The sequence below is a fragment of the Pseudophryne corroboree genome, chromosome 4 (assembly GCF_028390025.1).
Source record: "Pseudophryne corroboree isolate aPseCor3 chromosome 4, aPseCor3.hap2, whole genome shotgun sequence".
NCBI classification, from domain to species: Eukaryota; Metazoa; Chordata; class Amphibia; order Anura; family Myobatrachidae; genus Pseudophryne; species Pseudophryne corroboree.
In genome coordinates this window covers 761,392,891-761,416,353 of record NC_086447.1, presented here as the reverse complement: position 1 = coordinate 761,416,353, position 23,463 = coordinate 761,392,891, and the positions used below count along the sequence as shown (strand labels likewise).

At 49.0% G+C, this 23,463-nt stretch overlaps 1 protein-coding gene across 2 annotated transcripts in view; it reads left to right on the top strand.

Annotated features, from left to right (window-relative positions):
- The window catches only part of PNPT1 (polyribonucleotide nucleotidyltransferase 1), a 311,784-nt gene that overhangs the window by 73,089 nt on the left and 215,232 nt on the right, over window positions 1-23,463 (top strand). For both annotated transcript variants that reach the window (XM_063918199.1, XM_063918198.1), the window contains exon 8: window positions 11,831-11,944. In XM_063918199.1, the coding sequence (XP_063774269.1) occupies window positions 11,831-11,944 (114 nt within the window). The remainder of the gene's footprint in view (window positions 1-11,830; window positions 11,945-23,463) is intronic.

Genomic DNA, 23,463 nt, shown 5'->3' with positions numbered 1-23,463 from the left:
TGCCGTAAGGTGTAAAAGGGTTCTCTGTCTGCCGTAAGGTATAAAAGGGTTCTCTGTCTGCCGTAAGGTGTAAAAGGGTTATCTGTCTGCCGTAAGGTGTAAAAGAAACATAGAAACATAGAATTTGTCGGCAGATAAGAACCACTTGGCCCATCTAGTCTGCCCCTTTTTTTTTAAAATATTATTTTCTCTGACGTCCTAAGTGGATGCTGCGGACTCCGTCAGGACCATGGGGAATAGCGGCTCCGCAGGAGACAGGGCACAAAACTAAAGCTTTAGGATCAGGTGGTGTGTACTGGCTCCTCCCCCTATGACCCTCCTCCAAGCCTCAGTTAGGTTTTTGTGCCCGTCCGAGCAGGGTGCAATCTAGGTGGCTCTCTTAAGGAGCTGCTTAGAAAAAGTTTTTAGGTTTTTTATTTTCAGTGAGTCCTGCTGGCAACAGGCTCACTGCATCGAGGGACTTAGGGGAGAGAAGTTCAACTCACCTGCGTGCAGGATGGATTGGCTTCTTAGGCTACTGGACACCATTAGCTCCAGAGGGAGTCGGAACACAGGTCTCACCCTGGGGTTCGTCCCGGAGCCGCGCCGCCGACCCCCCTTGCAGATGCTGAAGATTGAAGGTCCAGAAACCGGCGGCAGAAGGCTCTTCAGTCTTCTTGAAGGTAGCGCACAGCACTGCAGCTGTGCGCCATTGTTTGTCACACACTTCTCACCAACGGTCACGGAGGGTGCAGGGCGCTGCTGGGGGCGCCCTGGGCAGCAATGTAAATACCTTTTATGGCTAAAAAATACATCACATATAGCCCTTGAGGCTATATGGATGTATTTAACCCCTGCCAGATATTACAAACTACGGGAGAAAAGCCCGCCGGAATAGGGGGCGGGGCTTATTCTCCTCAGCACACAGCGCCATTTTCCTGCTCAGCTCCGCTGTGAGGAAGGCTCCCAGGACTCTCCCCTGCACTGCACTACAGAAACAGGGTAAAACAGAGAGGGGGGGCACTTTTTTGGCGATATTTTATATATTTAAGCTGCTATAAGGATACAACACTTATATAAGGTTGTTCCCATATATATTATAGCGCTTGGGTGTGTGCTGGCAAACTCTCCCTCTGTCTCCCCAAAGGGCTAGTGGGGTCCTGTCTTCGATAAGAGCATTCCCTGTGTGTCTGCTGTGTGTCGGTACGTGTGTGTCGACATGTATGAGGACGATGTTGGTGTGGAGGCAGAGCAATTGCCGGTAATGGTGATGTCACCCCCCAGGGAGTCGACACCGGAATGGATGGCTTTGTTTATGGAATTACGTGATAATGTCAGCACATTACAAAAATCAGTTGACGACATGAGACGGCCGGAAAACCAGTTGGTACCTGCCCAGGCGTCTCAGACACCGTCAGGGGCTGTAAAACGCCCTTTACCTCAGTCGGTCGACACAGACCCAGACACGGACACTGAATCTAGTGTCGACGGTGAAGAAACAAACGTATTTTCAAGTAGAGCCACACGTTATATGATCACGGCAATGAAGGAGGCTTTGCATATCTCTGATACTGCAAGTACCACAAAAAGGGGTATTATGTGGGGGGTGAAAAAACTACCTGTAGTTTTTCCTGAATCAGAGGAATTGAATGATGTATGTGATGAAGCGTGGGTTAACCCAGATAGAAAAGTGCTAATTTCAAAAAAGTTATTGGCATTATACCCTTTCCCGCCAGAGGTTAGGGCGCGCTGGGAAACACCCCCTAGGGTGGATAAGGCGCTCACACGCTTATCAAAACAAGTGGCGTTACCGTCTCCTGATACGGCCGCCCTCAAGGATCCAGCTGATAGGAGGCTGGAAACTACCCTAAAGAGTATATACACACATTCTGGTGTTATACTGCGACCAGCCATCGCCTCAGCCTGGATGTGCAGTGCTGGGGTGGTCTGGTCGGATTCCCTGACTGAAAATATTGATACCCTGGATAGGGACAGTATTTTACAGACTTTAGAGCAATTAAAGGATGCTTTTCTTTATATGCGAGATGCTCAGAGGGATATTTGCACTCTGGCATCGAGAGTAAGTGCGATGTCCATATCTGCCAGAAGAAGTTTATGGACGCGACAGTGGTCAGGTGATGCGGATTCCAAACGACATATGGAAGTATTGCCATATAAAGGGGAGGAATTATTTGGCGTAGGTCTATCGGATATGGTGGCCACGGCAACTGCCGGAAAATCCACCTTTTTACCTCAGACCCCCTCCCAACAGAAAAAGACACCGTCTTTTCAGCCGCAGTCCTTTCGGTCCTATAAGAACAAGAGGGCAAAAGGACAGTCATATCTGCCCCGGGGCAGAGGAAGGGGTAAGAGAGGGCAGCAAGCAGCCCCTGCCCAGGAACAGAAGCCCTCCCAGGGTTCTGCAAAGCCCTCAGCATGACGCTGGGGCTGTACAAGCGGACTCAGGAGCGGTGGGGGGTCGACTCAGGAATTTCAGCGCACAGTGGGCTTGCTCACAGGTGGACCCTTGGATCCTGCAGGTAGTATCTCAGGGTTACAGGTTGGAATTCGAGAAGTCTCCCCCTCGCCGGTTCCTAAAGTCTGCTTTGCCAACGTCTCCCTCAGACAGGGCGACGGTATTGGAAGCCATTCACAAGCTGTTTTCTCAGCAGGTGATAGTCAAGGTACCCCTCCTACAACAGGGAAAGGGGTATTACTCCACGCTATTTGTGGTACCGAAGCCGGACGGCTCGGTAAGACCTATTCTAAATCTGAAATCTTTGAACCTGTACATACAAAAATTCAAGTTCAAGATGGAATCACTCAGAGCAGTGATAGCGAATCTGGAAGAAGGGGACTTTATGGTGTCCCCGGACATAAAGGATGCTTACCTGCATGTCCCAATTTGCCCTTCACATCAAGGGTACCTCAGGTTCGTGGTGCAAAACTGTCATTATCAGTTTCAGACGCTGCCGTTTGGATTGTCCACGGCACCTCGGGTCTTTACCAAGGTAATGGCCGAAATGATGATTCTTCTGCGAAGAAGAGGCGTATTAATTATCCCTTACTTGGACGATCTCCTGATAAGGGCAAGGTCCAGAGAACAGCTGGAGGACGGAGTAGCACTAACCCAAGTAGTGCTGCAACAACACGGGTGGATTCTGAATTTTCCAAAATCTCAGTTGACCCCGACAACACGTCTGCTGTTCCTGGGAATGATTCTGGACACGGTTCAGAAAAAGGTGTTTCTTCCGGAGGAGAAAGCCAAGGAGTTATCCGAACTTGTCAGGAACCTCCTAAAACCAGGAAAAGTGTCTGTGCATCAATGCACAAGAGTCCTGGGAAAGATGGTGGCTTCTTACGAAGCAATTCCATTCGGCAGATTCCACGCACGAACTTTTCAGTGGGATCTGCTGGACAAATGGTCCGGATCGCATCTGCAGATGCATCAGCGGATAACCTTATCGCCACGGACAAGGGTGTCTCTTCTGTGGTGGTTGCAGAGTGCTCATCTGTTAGAGGGCCGCAGATTCGGCATACAGGACTGGGTCCTGGTGACCACGGATGCCAGTCTGAGAGGCTGGGGAGCGGTCACACAGGGAAGAAACTTCCAGGGAGTATGGTCAAGCCTGGAGATGTCTCTTCATATAAATATACTGGAGCTAAGAGCAATTTACAATGCTCTAAGCCTGGCAAAACCCCTGCTTCAGGGTCAGCCGGTGTTGATCCAGTCGGACAACATCACGGCAGTCGCCCACGTAAACAGAAAGGGCGGCACAAGAAGCAGGAGAGCAATGGCAGAAGCTGCAAGGATTCTTCGCTGGGCGGAAGATCATGTGATAGCACTGTCAGCAGTGTTCATTCCGGGAGTAGACAACTGGGAAGCAGACTTCCTCAGCAGACACGATCTACACCCGGGAGAGTGGGGACTTCATCCAGAAGTCTTCCACATGATTGTGAACCGTTGGGAAAAACCAAAGGTGGATATGATGGCGTCTCGCCTCAACAAAAAACTGGACAGGTATTGCGCCAGGTCAAGAGACCCTCAGGCAATAGCTGTGGACGCCCTGGTAACACCGTGGGTGTACCAGTCAGTGTATGTGTTTCCTCCTCTGCCTCTCATACCCAAAGTACTGAGAATTATACGGCAAAGGGGAGTAAGAACGATACTCGTGGCTCCGGATTGGCCAAGAAGAACTTGGTACCCGGAACTTCAGGAGATGCTCACGGAAAATCCGTGGCCTCTACCTCTAAGACGGGACCTGATTCAGCAGGGACCGTGTCTATTCCAAGACTTACCGCGGCTGCGTTTGACGGCATGGCGGTTGAACGCCGAATTCTAAAGGAAAAAGGCATTCCAGAAGAGGTCATTCCTACACTGGTTAAAGCCAGGAAGGAGGTGACTGCACAACATTATCACCGCATTTGGAGAAAATATGTTGCGTGGTGTGAGGCCAGGAAGGCCCCCACGGAGGAATTTCAACTCGGTCGATTCCTACATTTCCTGCAAACAGGATTGTCTATGGGCCTCAAATTGGGGTCCATTAAGGTTCAAATTTCGGCCCTGTCGATTTTCTTCCAGAAAGAATTATCTTCAGTTCCTGAAGTCCAGACTTTTGTAAAAGGAGTACTACATATACAGCCCCCGGTTGTGCCCCCAGTGGCTCCGTGGGACCTGAATGTAGTTTTGGATTTTCTCAAATCCCATTGGTTTGAGCCACTCAAATCGGTGGATTTGAAATATCTTACATGGAAAGTAACCATGCTACTGGCCCTGGCTTCAGCCAGGAGAGTATCAGAATTGGCGGCTTTATCGTATAAGAGCCCATATCTGATTTTCCATTCGGACAGGGCAGAACTGCGGACGCGTCCTCAGTTTCTGCCTAAGGTGGTGTCAGCGTTTCACCTGAACCAGCCTATTGTGGTGCCTGCGGCTACTAGCGATTTGGAAGATTCCAAGTTGCTGGACGTTGTCAGGGCATTGAAAATATACATTTCAAGGACGGCTGGAGTCAGAAAATCTGACTCGCTGTTTATACTGTATGCACCCAACAAGCTGGGTGCTCCTGCTTCTAAGCAGACGATTGCTCGTTGGATTTGTAGCACAATTCAACTTGCACATTCTGTGGCAGGCCTGCCACAGCCTAAATCTGTCAAGGCCCATTCCACAAGGAAGGTGGGCTCATCCTGGGCGGCTGCCCGAGGGGTCTCGGCATTACAACTCTGCCGAGCAGCTACGTGGTCGGGGGAGAACACGTTTGTAAAATTCTACAAATTTGATACCCTGGCTAAAGAGGACCTGGAGTTCTCTCATTCGGTGCTGCAGAGTCATCCGCACTCTCCCGCCCGTTTGGGAGCTTTGGTATAATCCCCATGGTCCTGACGGAGTCCCCAGCATCCACTTAGGACGTCAGAGAAAATAAGATTTTACTTACCGATAAATCTATTTCTCGTAGTCCGTAGTGGATGCTGGGCGCCCATCCCAAGTGCGGATTGTCTGCAATACTTGTACATAGTTATTGTTACAAAAAAATCGGGTTGTTATTTGTTGTGAGCCGTCTGTTCAGAGGCTCCTACGTTTGTCATACTGTTAACTGGGTTTAGATCACAAGTTATACGGTGTGATTGGTGTGGCTGGTATGAGTCTTACCCGGGATTCAATATCCTTCCTTATTGTGTACGCTCGTCCGGGCACAGTATCCTAACTGAGGCTTGGAGGAGGGTCATAGGGGGAGGAGCCAGTACACACCACCTGATCCTAAAGCTTTAGTTTTGTGCCCTGTCTCCTGCGGAGCCGCTATTCCCCATGGTCCTGACGGAGTCCCCAGCATCCACTACGGACTACGAGAAATAGATTTATCGGTAAGTAAAATCTTATTTTTATCTCTAACCTTATTTGATCCTTATTTCTTTGTAAGGATATCCTTATGTCTATCCCATGCATGTTTAAATTGCTCTACTGTCTTAGCCTCTACCACCTCTGATGGAAAGGGTTGTCTATCTGCCGTACGGTGTAAAAGGGAGCTCTGCCTGCTGTAAGGTGTAAAAAGGAGCTCTGCCTGCTGTAATGTGTGTTTAAGTGGCACTACTGTTCGGCGTAATTTGAATAATGAAGACTACTGTGCAGCGTAATATAAATTGGTATTATTTTGTGGTCACGCCCCTTTCCCATGAAGACACACCCCTACATTTTTGGCGCGCACTGGCCCTGTTTTAAACGTGTGTGTGGAGGGGGGGGGGGGGGGGGGGCTGCGCCGATGTTGATTCTTGCACACAGCGCTAAAATGTCTAGTTACGGCACTGACTACAATACCTTTTAGGCTTCTGTCGATGTGAAACCCAAACGGAGGTAACATGTTTGTAGCTTGATTTCTCTGCTGGTATCTCCATCATTTCAGTATATGTTAAGTGAGTCGTATTGTCATTGTGTTTTTCAGGTATGTTACAATCACTTTTCTAGTTATTGTATTTACCCTTATAATGCGTTCGTTATCCAATCATTAAGTTAGGTTAAGTCTAATGTGTGATTTTGTGCATCACGCCCAGTTCACGTACTAATGTGTTCCCATACATCTAACCTCAATATGCCATGCATCGTGAGATGCCTGGTGCAAGTGAGCCGCCCGGTCCCGTGCAACTCTGCTTGCGGCAGGCGTCTTTTATTTCTTTCTTATTTTCTGGATAAAGGGTGTGCGTATTTATAGTGTTTGTGCAGACACTTTTTTTATGTTCACTAATCAATGTTATATTTCTTTGCTTTTCCTACTTCTTGTAAGTGCCCCCATGGGGATTTGTGCGCCTTTTATTCCATGATTTCTTATGTATGTACATATGAAAAAACCTTGACCCTTAGGAGAAGATTCAGTTACCCACGGTTTGCGGTCTCTTTTTTCCCAGGTAAAGTGCCTGGAGCTATTTAATTAGCAACGTGCGAGAGCAGTCCCAAGGCAGCAGGTAACGCTTATTTCTCTAACGTCCTAAGTGGATGCTCGGGACTCCGTAAGGACCATGGGGATTAGCGGCTCCGCAGGAGACTGGGCACAACTATAAAGAAAGCTTTTAGACTACTGGTGTGCACTGGCTCCTCCCACTAAGACCCTCCTCCAGACTTCAGTTAGATTCTTGTGCCCGGCTGAGCTGGATGCACACTAGGGGCTCTCCTGAGCACCTAGAAAGAAAGTATATTTAGGTTTTTTATTTTACAGTGAGATCTGCTGGCAACAGACTCACTGCAGCGAGGGACTAAGGGGAGAAGAAGCGAACCTACCTAACAATTGGTAGTTTGGGCTTCTTAGGCTACTGGACACCATTAGCTCCAGAGGGATCGACCGCAGGACCCGACCTTGGTGTTCGTTCCCGGAGCCGCGCCGCCGTCCCCCTTACAGAGCCAGAAGCAACGAAGAGGTCCGGAAAATCGGCGGCAGAAGACTTTGGTCTTCACCAAGGTAGCGCACAGCACTGCAGCTGTGCGCCATTGCTCCTCATGTACACCTCACACTCCGGTCACTGATGGGTGCAGGGCGCTGGGGGGGGGGCGCCCTGAGGGCAATATATGACACCTTGGCTGGCAAATATACATCATATATAGTCCTAGAGGCTATATAGATGTAAAATTACCCCTGCCAGTATTCCAGAAAAAGCGGGAGAAAGTCAGCCGAAAAGGGGGTGGGGCTTCTCCCTCAGCACACTGGCGCCATTTTTCCCTCACGGTTCCGCTGGAAGGAAGCTCCCTGGCTCTCCCCTGCAGTCTGAACGCTACAGAAGGGTAAAAAAGAGAGGGGGGGCACTAAATTTAGGCGCAGTATAGATATATATATATATATATATATATATATATATATATATATAAGATATATATAAAAAAAAGCAGCTATAAGGGAAAACACTCATTGATAGTGGGATCCCAGTGTTATATAGCGCTCTGGTGTGTGCTGGCATACTCTCTCTCTGTCTCCCCAAAGGGCTTTGTGGGGTCCTGTCCTCTGTCAGAGCATTCCCTGTGTGTTTGCGGAGTGTCGGTACGGCTGTGTCGACATGTTTGATGAGGAGGCTTATGTGGAGGCGGAGCAGATGCCTGTAAATGTGATGTCACCCCCTGCGGGGTCGACACCTGAGTGGATGGTGCTGTGGAAGGAATTACGTGATAGTGTCGACTCCTTACATAAAAGGTTTGACGACATACCAAATGTGGGACAGCCGGCTTCTCAGCCTGTGCCTGCCCAGGCGTCTCAAAAGCCATCAGGGGCTCTAAAAGGGGGCCCGTCTCAAAAACTTCAGCAATCAGTGGGCTCGCTCACGGGTGGCTCACTGGATCCTTCAAGTAGTATCTCAGGGGTACAAGCTGGAATTCGAGACGTCTCCCCCCCGCCGTTTCCTCAAATCTGCCTTGCCAACCACTCCCTCAGGCAGGGAGGCAGTGTTACAGGCAATTCAGAAGCTGTATTTACAACAAGTGATAGTAAAGGTGCCCCTACTTCAACAAGGAAGGGGTTACTATTCCACAATGTTTGTGGTACCGAAACCGGACGGTTCGGTGAGACCCATTTTAAATTTGAAATCCTTGAACACCTATATAAAAAAATTCAAGTTCAAGATGGAATCGCTCAGGGCGGTTATTGCAAGCCTGGACGAGGGGGATTACATGGTATCACTGGACATCAAGGATGCTTACCTACATGTCCCCATTTACCATCCTCACCAGGAGTACCTCAGATTTGTGGTACAAGATTGTCATTGCCAATTCCAGACGTTGCCGTTCGGTCTATCCACGGCTCCGAGGGTCTTTACCAAGGTAATGGCCGAAATGATGATACTCCTTCGAAAGAAGGGAGTTTTAATTATCCCGTACTTGGACGATCTCCTGATAAAGGCGAGGTCCAGAGAGCAGTTGTTGGTAGGGGTAGCACTATCTCGGGAAGTGCTACAACAGCACGGCTGGATTCTAAACATTCCAAAGTCACAGCTGGTCCCTACGACACGCCTGCTGTTCCTAGGGATGGTTCTGGACACAGAACAGAGAAAAGTGTTTCTCCCGGAGGAGAAGGCCAAGGAGCTGTCATCTCTAGTCAGAGGCCTCCTAAAACCAAAACAGGTGTCGGTGCATCACTGCACGCGGATCCTGGGAAAAATGGTAGCTTCCTACGAAGCAATTCCATTCGGCAGGTTTCATGCAAGAACCTTTCAGTGGGACCTGTTGGACAAGTGGTCCGGATCGCATCTTCAGATGCATCGTCTGATAACCCTGTCTCCGAGGACACGGGTGTCTCTGCTGTGGTGGCTGCAGAGTGCTCATCTTCAAGAGGGCCGCAGTTTCGGCATACAGGACTGGGTCCTGGTGACCACGGATGCCAGCCTTCGAGGCTGGGGAGCAGTCACACAGGGAAGAAACTTCCAAGGACTATGGTCAAGTCAGGAGACTTCCCTGCACATAAATATTCTGGAACTGAGGGCCATTTACAATGCCCTAAGTCAGGCAAAACCCCTGCTTCAAAACCAGCCGGTACTGATCCAGTCAGACAACATCACGGCGGTCGCCCATGTAAATCGACAGGGCGGCACGAGAAGCAGGACGGCGATGGCAGAAGCCACAAGGATTCTCCGATGGGTCGGAAAATCACGTGTTAGCACTGTCAGCAGTGTTCATTCCGGGAGTGGACAACTGGGAAGCAGACTTCCTCAGCAGGCTCGACCTCCACCCGGGAGAGTGGGGACTTCATCCAGAAGTCTTTCAAATGATTGTAAACCGGTGGGAAAAGCCACAGGTGGACATGATGGCGTCCCGCCTAAACAAAAAGCTAGAAAAATATTGCGCCAGGTCGAGAGACCCGCAGGCGATAGCTGTGGACGCTCTGGTAACACCGTGGGTGTACCGATCGGTTTATGTGTTCCCTCCTCTTCCTCTCATACCAAAGGTACTGAGGATAATAAGGAGAAGAGGAGTAAGAACTATTCTCATTGTTCCGGATTGGCCAAGAAGAGCGTGGTACCCGGAACTTCAAGAAATGATGTCAGAGGACCCATGGCCTCTACCGCTCAGACAAGACCTGCTGCAGCAGGGGCCCTGTCTGTTCCAAGACTTACCGCGGCTGCGTTTGACAGCATGGCGGTTGAACACCGGATCCTGAAGGAAAAGGGCATTCCGGAGGAAGTCATTCCTACGCTGATTAAAGCTAGGAAAGAAGTAACCGCAAACCATTATCACCGCATATGGCGAAAATATGTTGCGTGGTGTGAGGCCAGGAAGGCCCCAACGGAAGAGTTTCAGCTGGGCCGTTTCCTGCACTTCCTACAGTCAGGGGTGACTATGGGCCTTAAATTGGGTTCCATTAAGGTCCAGATTTCGGCTCTATCGATTTTCTTCCAGAGAGAACTGGCTTCACTACCTGAAGTTCAGACTTTTGTTAAGGGAGTGCTGCATATTCAGCCCCCTTTTGTGCCTCCAGTGGCACCTTGGGATCTCAACGTGGTGTTGGATTTCCTAAAGTCACATTGGTTTGAGCCACTGAAAACCGTGGATTTGAAATATCTCACGTGGAAAGTGGTCATGTTGTTGGCCTTGGCTTCGGCCAGGCGTGTATCAGAATTGGCGGCTTTGTCATGTAAAAGCCCTTATCTGATTTTCCATATGGATAGGGCAGAATTGAGGACTCGTCCCCAGTTTCTCCCCAAAGTGGTATCAGCTTTTCATCTGAACCAACCTATCGTGGTGCCTGCGGCTACAAATGACTTGGAGGCTTCCAAGTTGTTGGATGTAGTCAGGGCCCTAAAAATCTATGTTTCCAGGACAGCTGGAGTCCGAAAGACTTACTCGCTCTTTATCCTGTATGCGCCCAACAAGTTGGGTGCACCTGCTTCAAAGCAGACTATTGCTCGCTGGCTCTGTAGTACGATTCAGCTTGCACATTCTGCGGCTGGACTGCCGCATCCTAAATCGGTAAAAGCCCATTCCACGAGGAAGGTGGGCTCTTCTTGGGCGGCTGCCCGAGGGGTCTCTGCTCTTCAACTTTGCCGAGCAGCTACTTGGTCGGGGTCAAACACGTTTGCTAAATTCTACAAGTTTGACACCCTGGCTGAGGAGGACCTTGAGTTTGCTCATTCGGTGCTGCAGAGTCATCCGCACTCTCCCGCCCGTTTGGGAGCTTTGGTATAATCCCCATGGTCCTTACGGAGTCCCCAGCATCCACTTAGGACGTTAGAGAAAATAAGAATTTACTCACCGGTAATTCTATTTCTCATAGTCCGTAGTGGATGCTGGGCGCCCATCCCAAGTGCGGATTGTCTGCAATACTTGTATATAGTTATTGCTTAACTAAAGTGTTATTGTTGAGCCATCTGTTGAGAGGCTCAGTTGTTATCATGCTGTTAACTGGGTATTGTATCACGAGTTATACGGTGTGATTGGTGTGGCTGGTATGAGTCTTAACCGGGATTCAAAATCCTTCCTTATTGTGTCAGCTCTTCCGGGCACAGTATCCTAACTGAAGTCTGGAGGAGGGTCTTAGTGGGAGGAGCCAGTGCACACCAGTAGTCTAAAAGCTTTCTTTATAGTTGTGCCCAGTCTCCTGCTGAGCCGCTAATCCCCATGGTCCTTACGGAGTCCCCAGCATCCACTACGGACTATGAGAAATAGAATTACCGGTGAGTAAATTCTTATTTTTTGCCTGAGTCGTCCGTAGCACTTTACCCTGAAGTAGAAACAGAACAGCACAAACAGTGGGTAATTGAATCTGCCCCTTAACTATATTAATTATTGAAATACTGCACCTCATTTTTTCTTTTTTCTTTTCATCTGCGAGAGCATGTGTGTTATTTTAAGTATTCCATTTTATTTTTACTTTTCCCCCTGTAACAGGTGCTGTGAGAATTGGTCTGGTTGATGGAGAATTCATTGTTAATCCCACCAGAAAACAGATGTCTACAAGTTCATTAAACTTGGTAGTCACTGGCAAGCCCCAAAGCCAAGTAGGTAAGTAGAGACTTCTATAAATGTATAGCTTACTAAAATGTCTTAGGCTTTTTACTTCAAATATTCCTTTTGTTCTAATTATGTGTTGGTGTACTTGATGCCTCATAGGAAAATTCTTGCCTTGTTGGCACTTGATCTTATCGCCAGCAGGAACATTTTTCTCTAATGGTCAAAGCCATGTGCACTGCAGGTGGGGCAGATATAACGTGCAGAGAGAGTTAGATTTGGGTAGTGTGTTCAAACTGAAATCTAAATTGCAGTGTAAAAATAAAGCAGCCAGTATTTACTCTGCACAGAACCCAAATATAACTCCCTCTGCACATGTTATATCTGCCCCACCTGCACTGCACATGGTTTTGCCCATTAGAGAAATATTTTACTGCTGAGATCGGGTCTGAATTAGGCCCTTAGATAGAATCTGCCTCACATTTTCTCTCATTGGGGTAAATTTACTAAGGTGGGAGATTTTTAGAACTGGTGATGTTGCCCATAGCAACCAATCAGATTATATCTACTATCTGCTAGAAGCAGCTAGATAAATGGTAAGTAGAATCTGATTGGTTGCCATGGGCAACATCACCAGTTCTAAAAATCTCCCACCTTAGTAAATTTACCCCATTGTGTTTTGTGCAGACCAAAAAGTTACATACTTTTGTCTCTAAGAAATTATCTTGGCATATCTTTGTTTGTTTTTCCTTTTTTTTTTCTCCGCTTTTTATAGTTGTAACAAATGTGTTTATTTGACTAGTTTTGTCATTTAAAAGCTGAAGATTCTGTTTGTGAAATTTGTTTCTATGCATGTTCTGAGCATTATGGATAGTGACGCACAAAATTATTATGGCTCTTTCTGCAGTGGTGTACACTGGGATTCCACAGGGAATTAATGGAGGGTGTAGAGTTGGATCTTGATCCAAGGTACCAACAGGCTAAAGCTTTGACTGTTCCCAGGATGCATTGCATGGCCTCCTCTATTACCCCACCTCCGTGCACAGTAGCTCAGTTTGTAAGTTGGTGCCTGCATAGTAGGTCACCGAACAGGGGGGTTGCGCTAGGCAGCCCTGAAAAGAGCTTTTATAGAAGACTTTCTATGTCATTATGACATGCTGTGCTGCTGCACCATCACCTCCCTGAGCATCTCTGCATACTCCCGTTGCCTGGTTTCTGGGTACTTGCAGCGGAGGCGCACAGGTCCACAGGCACACCGCCGCTGACGCTCTCCAGGATCGCGTGGCTGCACATTATTATTATTTCTCTAACGTCCTTGAGGATGCTGGGACTCCGTAAGGACCGCGGGGATAGACGGGCTCCGCAGGAGATAGGGCACTTTAAGAAAGCTTTGGACTCTGGGTGTGCACTGGCTCCTCCCTCTATGCCCCTCCTCCAGACCTCAGTTTTACACTGTGCCCAGAGCAAGATGGGTGCACTGCAGAGAGCTCTCCAGAGTTCTCTGCCTAGAAGCATTTTTGTTAGGATTTTTTTTTTTTTTTTCTACCTTTTACTCTTTTTCACAGGGAGCACTGCTGGCAACAGGCTCCCTGCATTGAGGGACTGAGGAGAGAGGAGCAGACCTTCTTGTCAAAGATAGACTCTGCTTCCTCGGCTACTGGACACCATTAGCTCCAGAGGGGGTGAACGCAGGTTCTTACTGGGCGTCCAGCCCCGGAGCCGCGCCGCCGTTCTCCTCACAGAGCTAGAAGTACAGAAGACAGAAGTCGTCAGGCGGCAGAAGCCTTCAGCTTCACTGAGGTAACGCACAGCACTGCAGCTGTGCGTCATTGCTCCCATACACCTCACATACTCCGGTCACTGTAAGGGTGCAGGGCGCAGGGGGGGGCGCCCTGGGCAGCAATATAAACCTCTGCATGGCAAAAAGACTATATACATGTACAGGTGGGCTCTGTACATGTATATAAAAGAGCCCCCGCCATATTTTTTTTTTTAATCAATAGTTTTTATTTATTTTTTAAACAGTGACATACCCAGCCGGGCACGGCAGCACACATACACTCCAATATTAACATGGGTTGACTGAACAAAATATCAAACAGAAATATTACGATGCATTAACAGTGCAGCCATGTCTACAATATCATAATCATGTACCGCCGAATCCGGCCGAGAACAAATATAGAACTAAAATCTAACATATAGAGAGAAAAGGTAGAGTAGAACAAGAAGAGAGACACCACATTGAGACACATAGGGGGTAACAGAGACATGGGATAGGTTCCAGTGATGGAAACGTTCCAAACGCATCTGATCAATTATCAATCTTAATTAAAGTGATTTATACTAAATGTAGCAGTAATACTCAGGCATCTTCTGAATGTGGGGAGTGTAACTGCGACAAATCTATAGGATTGGCAACAACCGTAGGAAGCCCTGTCCGTTCCCGGAATATTTTCCACTTCAGCCAATAATTCAGTACCGAGGGTGGTGAGGGCGTATCGTAACCTCCTGACGTTTCAAATAGATAGTGTTTATGTGTGCTGTTAACAATGGCGTGAAGTGTGGGTACATTTGGTGTTTTCCAAAGCTGTCCAATTGCAGCCTTTGTAGATATGAGAATATGGCCAGCAATATATCTATCACAGCGCATAAGGTCGGGTGAGGAATAATGGAATAGAGCGAACATAGGGGTCATCGGGACCTCAAACCCCAACACTTCCCGGAGAAGAGAGAACACTTCAGTCCACAACGCCCTCAAAACAGGGCATTCCCAGAAAACGTGTAGGATGTTACCCACGTGGCCGCAACTCCTCCAGCATAACCGGGAAGTCGAAGGCCAAATGGTATGAAGTCGCTGTGGAGTAAAGTACGCCCTTTGGCACAGCTTGAAGTACATCTCAGAGTGCTGCAGGCATCTCGAGATCCCGAAGCACCTCGAGGAGATGGAGTCCCACTCCTCCTCCCGCAGAACAATGGAGAGATCCCTCTCCCACTTCAGCTGTGAAGGAAACTTACCCCTTTTAGTGAGGAGGGTTATATACTGGTACCATTTTGATATCCCACCCCTATGGTCAGGGGAAGACAGCCGGAGGCGGAGGGAGGCCGGGAGGGGGGCAGGTGCCACCCCCTCTTTCCCACAAGACTGCAGCCAGTGTCGAATCTGCAAGTATTTGAAGAAGTCTTGCCTCGGGATACCCGAGTTACTTAATAACTTAGAAAAGGGCACCAACCCTCCCTCTGAGTATAGGTCTCCTAAATGCACAGCCCCAGCACGGATCCAATTATCCAATCCTAGGTTGGGTATGAGATTAGCAATAGTCTTGATTTCTAAATCAGCCGCAGGCAATACAATTTTCGGATCAGACGCAGCAACATTATGCCAGAGCTTCAGAGTACATCTAACCGATTCCCCCGGGCCTAGTCGCTTAGGAACACTTTGGGCAGGGAGCAGAAACAAATCTCTCAAGTCGATCGAACCCAAGAAGGACCTTTCTATAAGGACCCATGGTTTGGGGCTGTGCATGTCGAACCAATCTCGAGCCTGGCTGAGAAGGCACGCGGAGTGGTACGCTTCCAAGTTAGGGTATGCCACCCCCCCGACCCTTTTAGGCAACATCAGGACCTGTCTAGCTATGCGGGGCCTCGCCCCTTTCCATATATACTGCGAAATAATCATATTAGCTTTCACCAGGAGAGGTCTGGGGACGTTCCGAGGTATAGCTCGGAATAAATAAAGAAGTTTAGGGAGTAGTATCATCTTAGTCGCGGAAATTCTTCCTAGCCAAGATATTTCATGAAGGGACCATTCTTTTATTAATTTTCCAAAGGCGCTAAGAAGGGGTACATAATTACAATCATACAGGTCCCTGTCTAGGGAGAGGTGAATACCCAAGTACTTAATGGATCTGACCTGCCAAGCATAACGGTATAGGTCTTTAAGTCGGGTCACCGTACGTGGCGGTATGTGAAGTGGTAGGGCCTCCGTCTTGGTAGTATTCAACTTATAATATGAAATATTGGAGTATCGGTTCAGTACGTCATGGAGCGCAGCCAATGAGGCTTCAGGGCGGGTTAAGCAGAGCAAAATGTCGTCAGCAAATAAACTGATCTTGTGGGTTAAACCCCCAATTTCTGGGCCGGTAATCTTGGGTTCAGTCCTAATTATCTCAGCTAGAGGCTCAATGGCTAAAGCAAATATAAGGGGTGACAGGGGACAGCCCTGTCTGGTTCCATTGGTGATATTAAAAGTCCCTGACAGACAACCGTTAACAAACACCCTTGCAGAGGGGGCAGAGTACAGAGCAAAAACCGAGTCTAAGAACCTCCCGGCGAACCGATAATTATCTAAAACAGCTCTCAGATATCCCCAATGGAGTCTATCAAACGCCTTTTCGGCATCTAAAGAGAGTATGAGGAGGGGTGTTTTATGCGCATCACAATGTTCGAGAATATTAAACACCCTCCGGGTGTTGTCCGGAGCCTGTCTGCCCGGGACAAAGCCCACCTGGTCAGTCGCTATGAGAGAAGGGAGCAGAGGGGAAAGACGGTTGGCAATTAATTTTGCAAAGAGCTTAACGTCTGTGTTCAGCAAGGCTATAGGTCGATAATTTTGTACTGCTGTGGGAGGTTTGCCAGGTTTCGGAATGGCAACTATCTGTGCCTCCAGCATTTCTTTGGGAAACTTTCCCACATCCGATGCCTCGTTGAAGACAGACAGCAGTAGGGGAGCCAATTCATTCTTATATACTTTATAGAAATTGGAGGGGAAGCCATCAGGGCCAGGGGCTTTGTCCTTCGGGAGACCAGAGACAGCTGTGTCTAATTCTTCTAATGTCCAGGGGGCGCTAAGGAACAGGCTAGTCGCGGAGTCTACCGTTGGGAGAGATATTTCTTTCAAGAACGACTGAATATCAACCTCTTTGGGTTGGGGGGTGGACGAATCAGACCTTAAGTCATATAACTGGGAGTAATATTCTGCAAAGGTGTTTGCTATAGCATAGGGGTCAGATACCCTAGATCCCGACGCGGAACAGACATAGTGTATCCTGGCTCTAGCTCGTTTAGACTGTAGCTTCCGAGCCAACAGGCGTCCCGCTTTATTACCAAGTGCGTAGAACCTCTGATTTAATCTGGTAATATTTCGCTGCACCTCCCTAAGTGAAAAAGTGTTCACTCTTTCCCGGGCGGCTAGTAAAAGCTTATGGGTGGTCTTATTAAGCGGGTTCGCTTTATGTAGTGATTCCAGTCTGGTAGCTTCCTTATCAGCAGACAGACGTTCCGCCTGTTGGGTGCGTTTAAGTCTGGCAGCAGTCTGGATGGCTATGCCTCGAATCACCGCTTTAAAAGAGCACCAGTTGTTAAAGGTCGAAGTATCTTCTGATTTATTTGTGTCAAGATATATTTGTATAGCTTGTCGAATGGTGCTAAGGGCATCAGGATTATTGAGCAGGAACCTCCCCAGTCTCCAAGGCCCTGGGGGGATCCCACCTGTCTCCAACTCCCATACTACCAGTACCGGGGAATGGTCAGACCAGGTCATTGGTAATATTTTGATTTCCCTGATAGCCGTCAGAGTCTCTTTGTTTGTCAGAGCAAGGTCTATCCTAGAGTATGTGCAGTGTACGTGTGAGTAGAAGGAATAATCCCTCTCTGTGGGATGCTTAGTTCTCCATGCGTCATAAAGGTCGAATTCCCCCAGTAACTGGCGGAGGCTAGGCCTCCCGACCCGAGCCCTCCGACCTCCCAACCGAATATCTCCAGTAGAACCAGATCTGTCTAATAGGGGGTCGACCACTAGGTTGAAATCCCCCAAAATCATAACCGACCCCTTAGTATGTTTCTGTATCAGGGCACAAAGTTTCCTGCAGAAAGCGAGCTGACCAGTATTAGGGGCATAGCATGATACTAGAGTGACCTTAATGTTCTCCAGTGACCCTATCAAAATTAGATATCGACCCTCAGGGTCTGCTATTTGGGACTCTAAGGTGAAAGTGCAGTTTGAAGAAAAAAGTATCGCCACTCCAGCCTTTTTTGTGGGGCCATTAGCCATATAGCAAGTAGGGAAACGGTTATCTTGAAATTTAGGGGGATCTAATTTTTTGAAGTGGGTTTCTTGAACCGCAACCACATTTGCCTTCATTTTAAAGAAGGAGGACAGCGCTAGTTTCCGTTTCTGTGGGGAGTTTAATCCCTTAACATTAAGTGAGACTAACCTGACCATGGCAGAGCAGTACTGGAGCCATCAACCGCCGAGTCCATCGTCTAGGAACACAACCCTGGGGAAGACAAGACACATAGGGGAAACAGACTGGGGTAGACAAAAGAGAATTATGAGAAAAGGAAAGGAAACAGACCCCATATAGATATGGGGCCGCAGTGAGGCGCCAAAACATCCAGCGCCCCACCCAATGAAATAGAGGGGTTGGTGGCCAACCTCCCCGCAACCTAACAAACGAGTGTTGTATATCTCGGTATAAATACACCTACACGGCCTATCATTCCCATAACCTTAGGGTTTAGTGCCACCAAAACATACAACGCTAGTCAGCTATATAAGTACTGCTACCATGAGATTATCAAGTTGAGAATTAGTAGGAGAAAAACAGCAAATTAATTCTGTACTGCTCAAACGTTAATGTCTACTATCATGCAATGATTGGCAAACATAGTATAACCATTTCTGTGGCATTAGCCGGCATAAACCTCTATCGTAACCGACTCTACAGCCGACTGTCAAGACCCGGGACTTCAGTCCCGGTAAAGGCACCCATGGCAAATGAATGTGATCAGTGTATCATTACTTCTCAACCATCGACCAGTCCTGCTGAAGTCGATGGTCAGGAGAACTGGGCCCAGGATCTCCCCCCAGGTTCCATTTACGAAGGAGCTTCAGGCCCTCGTCCGCCGACGAGACGGCTATGGTAGAACCGTCTCTGGAGATCAGCAGGCGAGTGGGGAAGCCCCACCTATAAAGGATACCAGTCTTTCGAAGAATAGTAGTAACCGGTTGGAAGGAACGTCTTTTATTGAGAGTGTACTGCGACAAGTCCCCATATAGTTGAAGCTGTCCCAAGGCTTCCGCCGTATCAGAGGATGGTCTAGCCGCCTTCAGCAAAGATTCTTTTATATGATAGAAGTGTACCCTCATCAGAACATCTTTAGACGATCCCTCTGGGGCACCTCGAGCCTTAGGGATTCGATGAATTCGATCCAACAAAAGATCTGAGGAGCTGGCAGTAGGCAACAGTTTTTTGAAGATTTCCATAGTATAATCGTGGAGACTACTGTTAGAGATCGAGTCGGGGACCCCTCTGAGTTTCAGATTGTTCCTGCGCGAGCGGTCTTCCAAATCTGCTACTTTATCGCGCAGGAAATTCACTTCACCCTCCAGGGTATCATGGGAGTCTATCAACGAATTGTGTGAGCCGACTACCTCGCCCATCTTAGTTTCCAATTGATTTGTTCTTTCACCCAGGTCATCGATGGAGCTCTGGCAGGATTTCAGCATAGCTCTAAACTCAGATGTCACGTCATCCTTAAATTGATGTAGCAAGAGCTTCATACTGCCGATTGTTAAGGCTTCACCGTCTTCGAGACGCATTGAAGGAGATGCGTCGCTGGGAGGAGGCTCAGAGGGCAAAAGAGAGGGCCGCTTGGGCTGAGGAGAAGGGCCCACCCCTAGGGTTCCAGCTTCTGGTGGTTTGTTACGGAAAGAAGAGGGTTTGAAAAAGGCGACTTGATTGACCGTTTTGGAAGCTTTATTCTTCCTCGGAGCCATGGCTTCTGTTGTCACGTAAATTGGACGAATGTAGTATTGGGGTGGACCAGGTGTCTTCAATCTAGCAGTATAGCGACCCGGTGTAGGTATGTATTAGCTAAAATGGTTGCGGGGAGGTATTAGGAGGACATTGTAGCGGAAGAAATCACATCTCAGTGCCGGATGGGCAGGATGAGTGCTCCAGCTCAAGTAGCGATATACGCCCCTGTCCGGGAGGTATCAGTCGCAAAGATCAGCTCCTTTTCAGATGTGCAGAAGTATACTGTACACCACAGTAGCAGGGCAGGGGGTGTCTCCGCTATCTCCCCGTTATGGAATAGGATAGTCTGAGGGAAGGGTGCAGTTCCAGGAGTTGTCACAGGAGGGAGTTCCAGTCCCAGCAATGGTACATCATGCAGAAGGGTGAAACCAGCAGCGTGTCCCGTATTAGATGTAAATGTAAATGCAGGGCAATGAGAGTAGAGGCCAGGAGAGGGGGGTCAGCTGTGACACTGCACACTGCCAATCCCTGGCTGATCGCAAACTAACAGTGTCCAGTAATTCCCAGCAAATCTCACCTCCTCCTGTGTGGGAGATGTAGAGTGGGCATGCAGCCCTTATCCAAAATGGCGTCGTCGGCCTCCAAGCCAGGGCCCTTGAAATCGGGCTACTTATTGCTCCCCTGATGCGGATTATATCGTTGGTGGTAGTGGGTAGGGACCTTCCAGTCACCCAGGCCGGCCGGGGACCGGATAAGCCAACAGGGTCTGGCGCGCTCCCGCACGCGGTAGTGCTGTTCCTGGCGTCCCGCCGTCACCCGGCGCCGAGCAGCGGGTCCTCGCTCTGAGCCGCACGGAGGAGACAGGGCACTCCGTTCAGGCCGGCCAGGCAGGAGGGGAGCTCCGCAAAGGTGCAGAAGGGTTGGGGTGAGCAGCGCTCCAGCGATGCACCGACGGTCACTTCCGGTCCGGGTTGGTGAGAAATTGAGTCCCGGGCTTCGACTTGGCGGGTAGGCCGCAACCCGCACGGGTGTAAGCCGCAGCCCGCACGGGCGAAAGGGCACCCGCCGGCTCCGCAACTCACTCTGTCCCAAACAGGGGGGTCTCCTCCAAGCTGTAGCTGCAGATTTTGCGGTGGTGTCGCTCCAGACCCCTCGGTCCCGGAAGGCCCTCCGGGTCTATGTAGAAATTGAGGTCCCGGTCTAAGAGGCTCCTGTAGGCCGCAATCCGCAGGAGCTCCTAAAGGTGCTCCCCGATTCCGCGGTTCTAACAGGGGTGTACTATAAGAGATGTAAGGGGCTTGGGTTCCTCCTATACAGTGGCAGATGTAGGAGAGAGCTTTATATCAAGATGTATAATCCTTTAACAGCAGGAGCCCATATGAAGCACGTCTGCTGCCCTCTGCATCCAGGCCACGCCCCCCCCCCCGCCATATTTTAATAAGTTTGAGCGTGACAGAAGCTCGCCGCCGAGGGGGCGGGGCTTCTCCCTCAGCACTCACCAGCGCCATTTTCTCTCCACAGCACTGCTGAGAGGAAGCTCCCCGGACTCTCCCCTGCTTACACACGGTGAAAGGGTGCTTAAAAGAGAGGGGGGGCACATAATTGGCGGTTTACATATTATACAGCGCTGCTGGAGAAAAACATTTTGTGTTGGTCTCCAGGGTTATTGCGCTGGGGTGTGTGCTGGCATACTCTCTCTCTGTCTCTCCAAAGGGCCTTGACAGGGATACTGTCTTCAGGAAAGGGGTTCCCTGTGTGTGTGTGAAGTGTGTCGGTACACGTGTGTCGACATGTTTGACGAGGAAGGCTCGCTTAATGTGGAGGGGGAGTGCTTGAATGTCAGGTCGCCGTCGCCAACACCGTAATGGGTGGATATGCTGAATGTCTTGAATGCAAATGTCAATCTATTGCATAAAAGATTAGACAAGGCAGAAGCTAGGGATCAGTCAGGTAGCCAGTCCATGCCTGTCCCTGGGGCGCCAGGTCCTTCGGGGTCTCAGAAGCGCACCATATCCCAGATCGATGACACAGATACCGACACAGATACTGACTCTAGTGTCGACTATGAAGATACAAAATTACAGCCAAAGGTGGCTAAGGGTATACGGTACATGATTATTGCCATTAAAGAAGTTTTGCATATTACTGAGTAACCCCTGTCCCTGACACGAGGGTACACATGTATAAAGGGAAAAAGCCTGAAGTCTCTTTTCCATCCTCATTTGAATTAAGTGACTTGTGCGAAAAGGCTTGGGAATCTCCGGATAGGAGACCACAAGTTCCCAAAAGGATTCTCATGGCGTATCCTTTTCCACAAACTGATAGGATACGCTGGGAATCTTCGTCAAAAGTTGACAAGGCGCTGACACGTTTGTCCAAAAAGGTGGCACTGCCTTCTCAGGATACGGCTTCCCTCAAGGAACCTGCTGATTGCAGGCAGGAAATTACCTTAAAGCACATTTACAATCATTCCGGTACTATTGCTCGACCGGCTATGGCGTCGGCCTGGGTTTGTAGTGCGGTTGTGGCATGGGCAGATTCCTTATCTACGGAAATTGACACCTTAGATAGGGACGCCATTCAAATGACCATAGAGCATATCAGAGATGCTGCCTTGTATATGAGGGATGCTCAGAGAGACATTTGTTAATTAAGCTCCAGAATAAATGCTATGTCTATTTCTGCTAGGCGGCTCTTGTGGACCCGACAGTGGACGGGAGATGCCAAATCAAATCGGCATATGGAGTCCTTGCCTTACAAAGGGGTGGAGTTGTTTGGAGATGGCCTCTCGGATCTTGTCTTTACGGCTGGTAAGTCAAATTTCTTACCTTATGTCCCCCCGCAGCATACAAAAAAGGCACCTCATTATCAAATGCAGTCCTTTCGTTCCAATAAAAACAAGAAGGTACGTGGATCATCCTTTGTTGCCAGAGGGAAAGGCAGGGGAAAAACGCTGCACACAGATAGTTCCCAAGAGCAGAAGTCCTCCCCTGCGTCTGCAAAGTCCACCGCATGACGCTGGGGCTTTCCGTGGGGAGGCAGATCTGGTGGGGGCTCGTCTTCGATTTTTCAGCCATGTCTGGGTTCACTTGCAGGTGGATCCCTGGGCATTAGAGATTGTTTTTCAGGGATACAGGCTGGAATTCGAAGACTTGCCTCCTCGACGATTTTTCAAATCTGCTCTGCCGGCTTCCCCGTCAGAGAGGGAGCTAGTGTTGGCAGCAATCCAAAAATTGTATATTCAACAGGTGATTGTCACAGTTCCTCATCTCCAGCAAGGAGAGGGATATTACTCAACCCTGTTTGTGGTCCCGAAACCGGACGGTTCGGTCAGACTCATTTTAAACCTGAAATCTCTGAACCTGTACTTGAAGAGGTTCAAGTTCAAAATGGAATCACTCAGGGCGGTCATCGCCAGCCTGGAGGGGGGGGGTTGGATGGTGTCCCTGGACATAAAGGATGCATACCTGCATGTTCCCATATACCCTCCTCATCAGGCGTACCTGAGATTTGCGGTACAGGATTGTCATTACCAATTTCAGACGTTGCCGTTTGGGCTTTCCACGGCCCCGAGAAGTTTCACCAAGGTAATGGCGGAAATTATGGGGCTCCTGCGCAGGCAGTGGGGTCACAATTATCCCATACTTGGACGATCTCCTCATAAAGGCGAGATCTCGGGAGAGGTTGCTGGACAGCGTGTCTCTGTCCATGAAGACGTTGCAGATACACGGCTGGATTCTCAATATACCGAAGTCCCAGCTAGTCCCTACAACGCGTCTTACCTTTTTGGGGCTGATTCTAGACACAGACCAG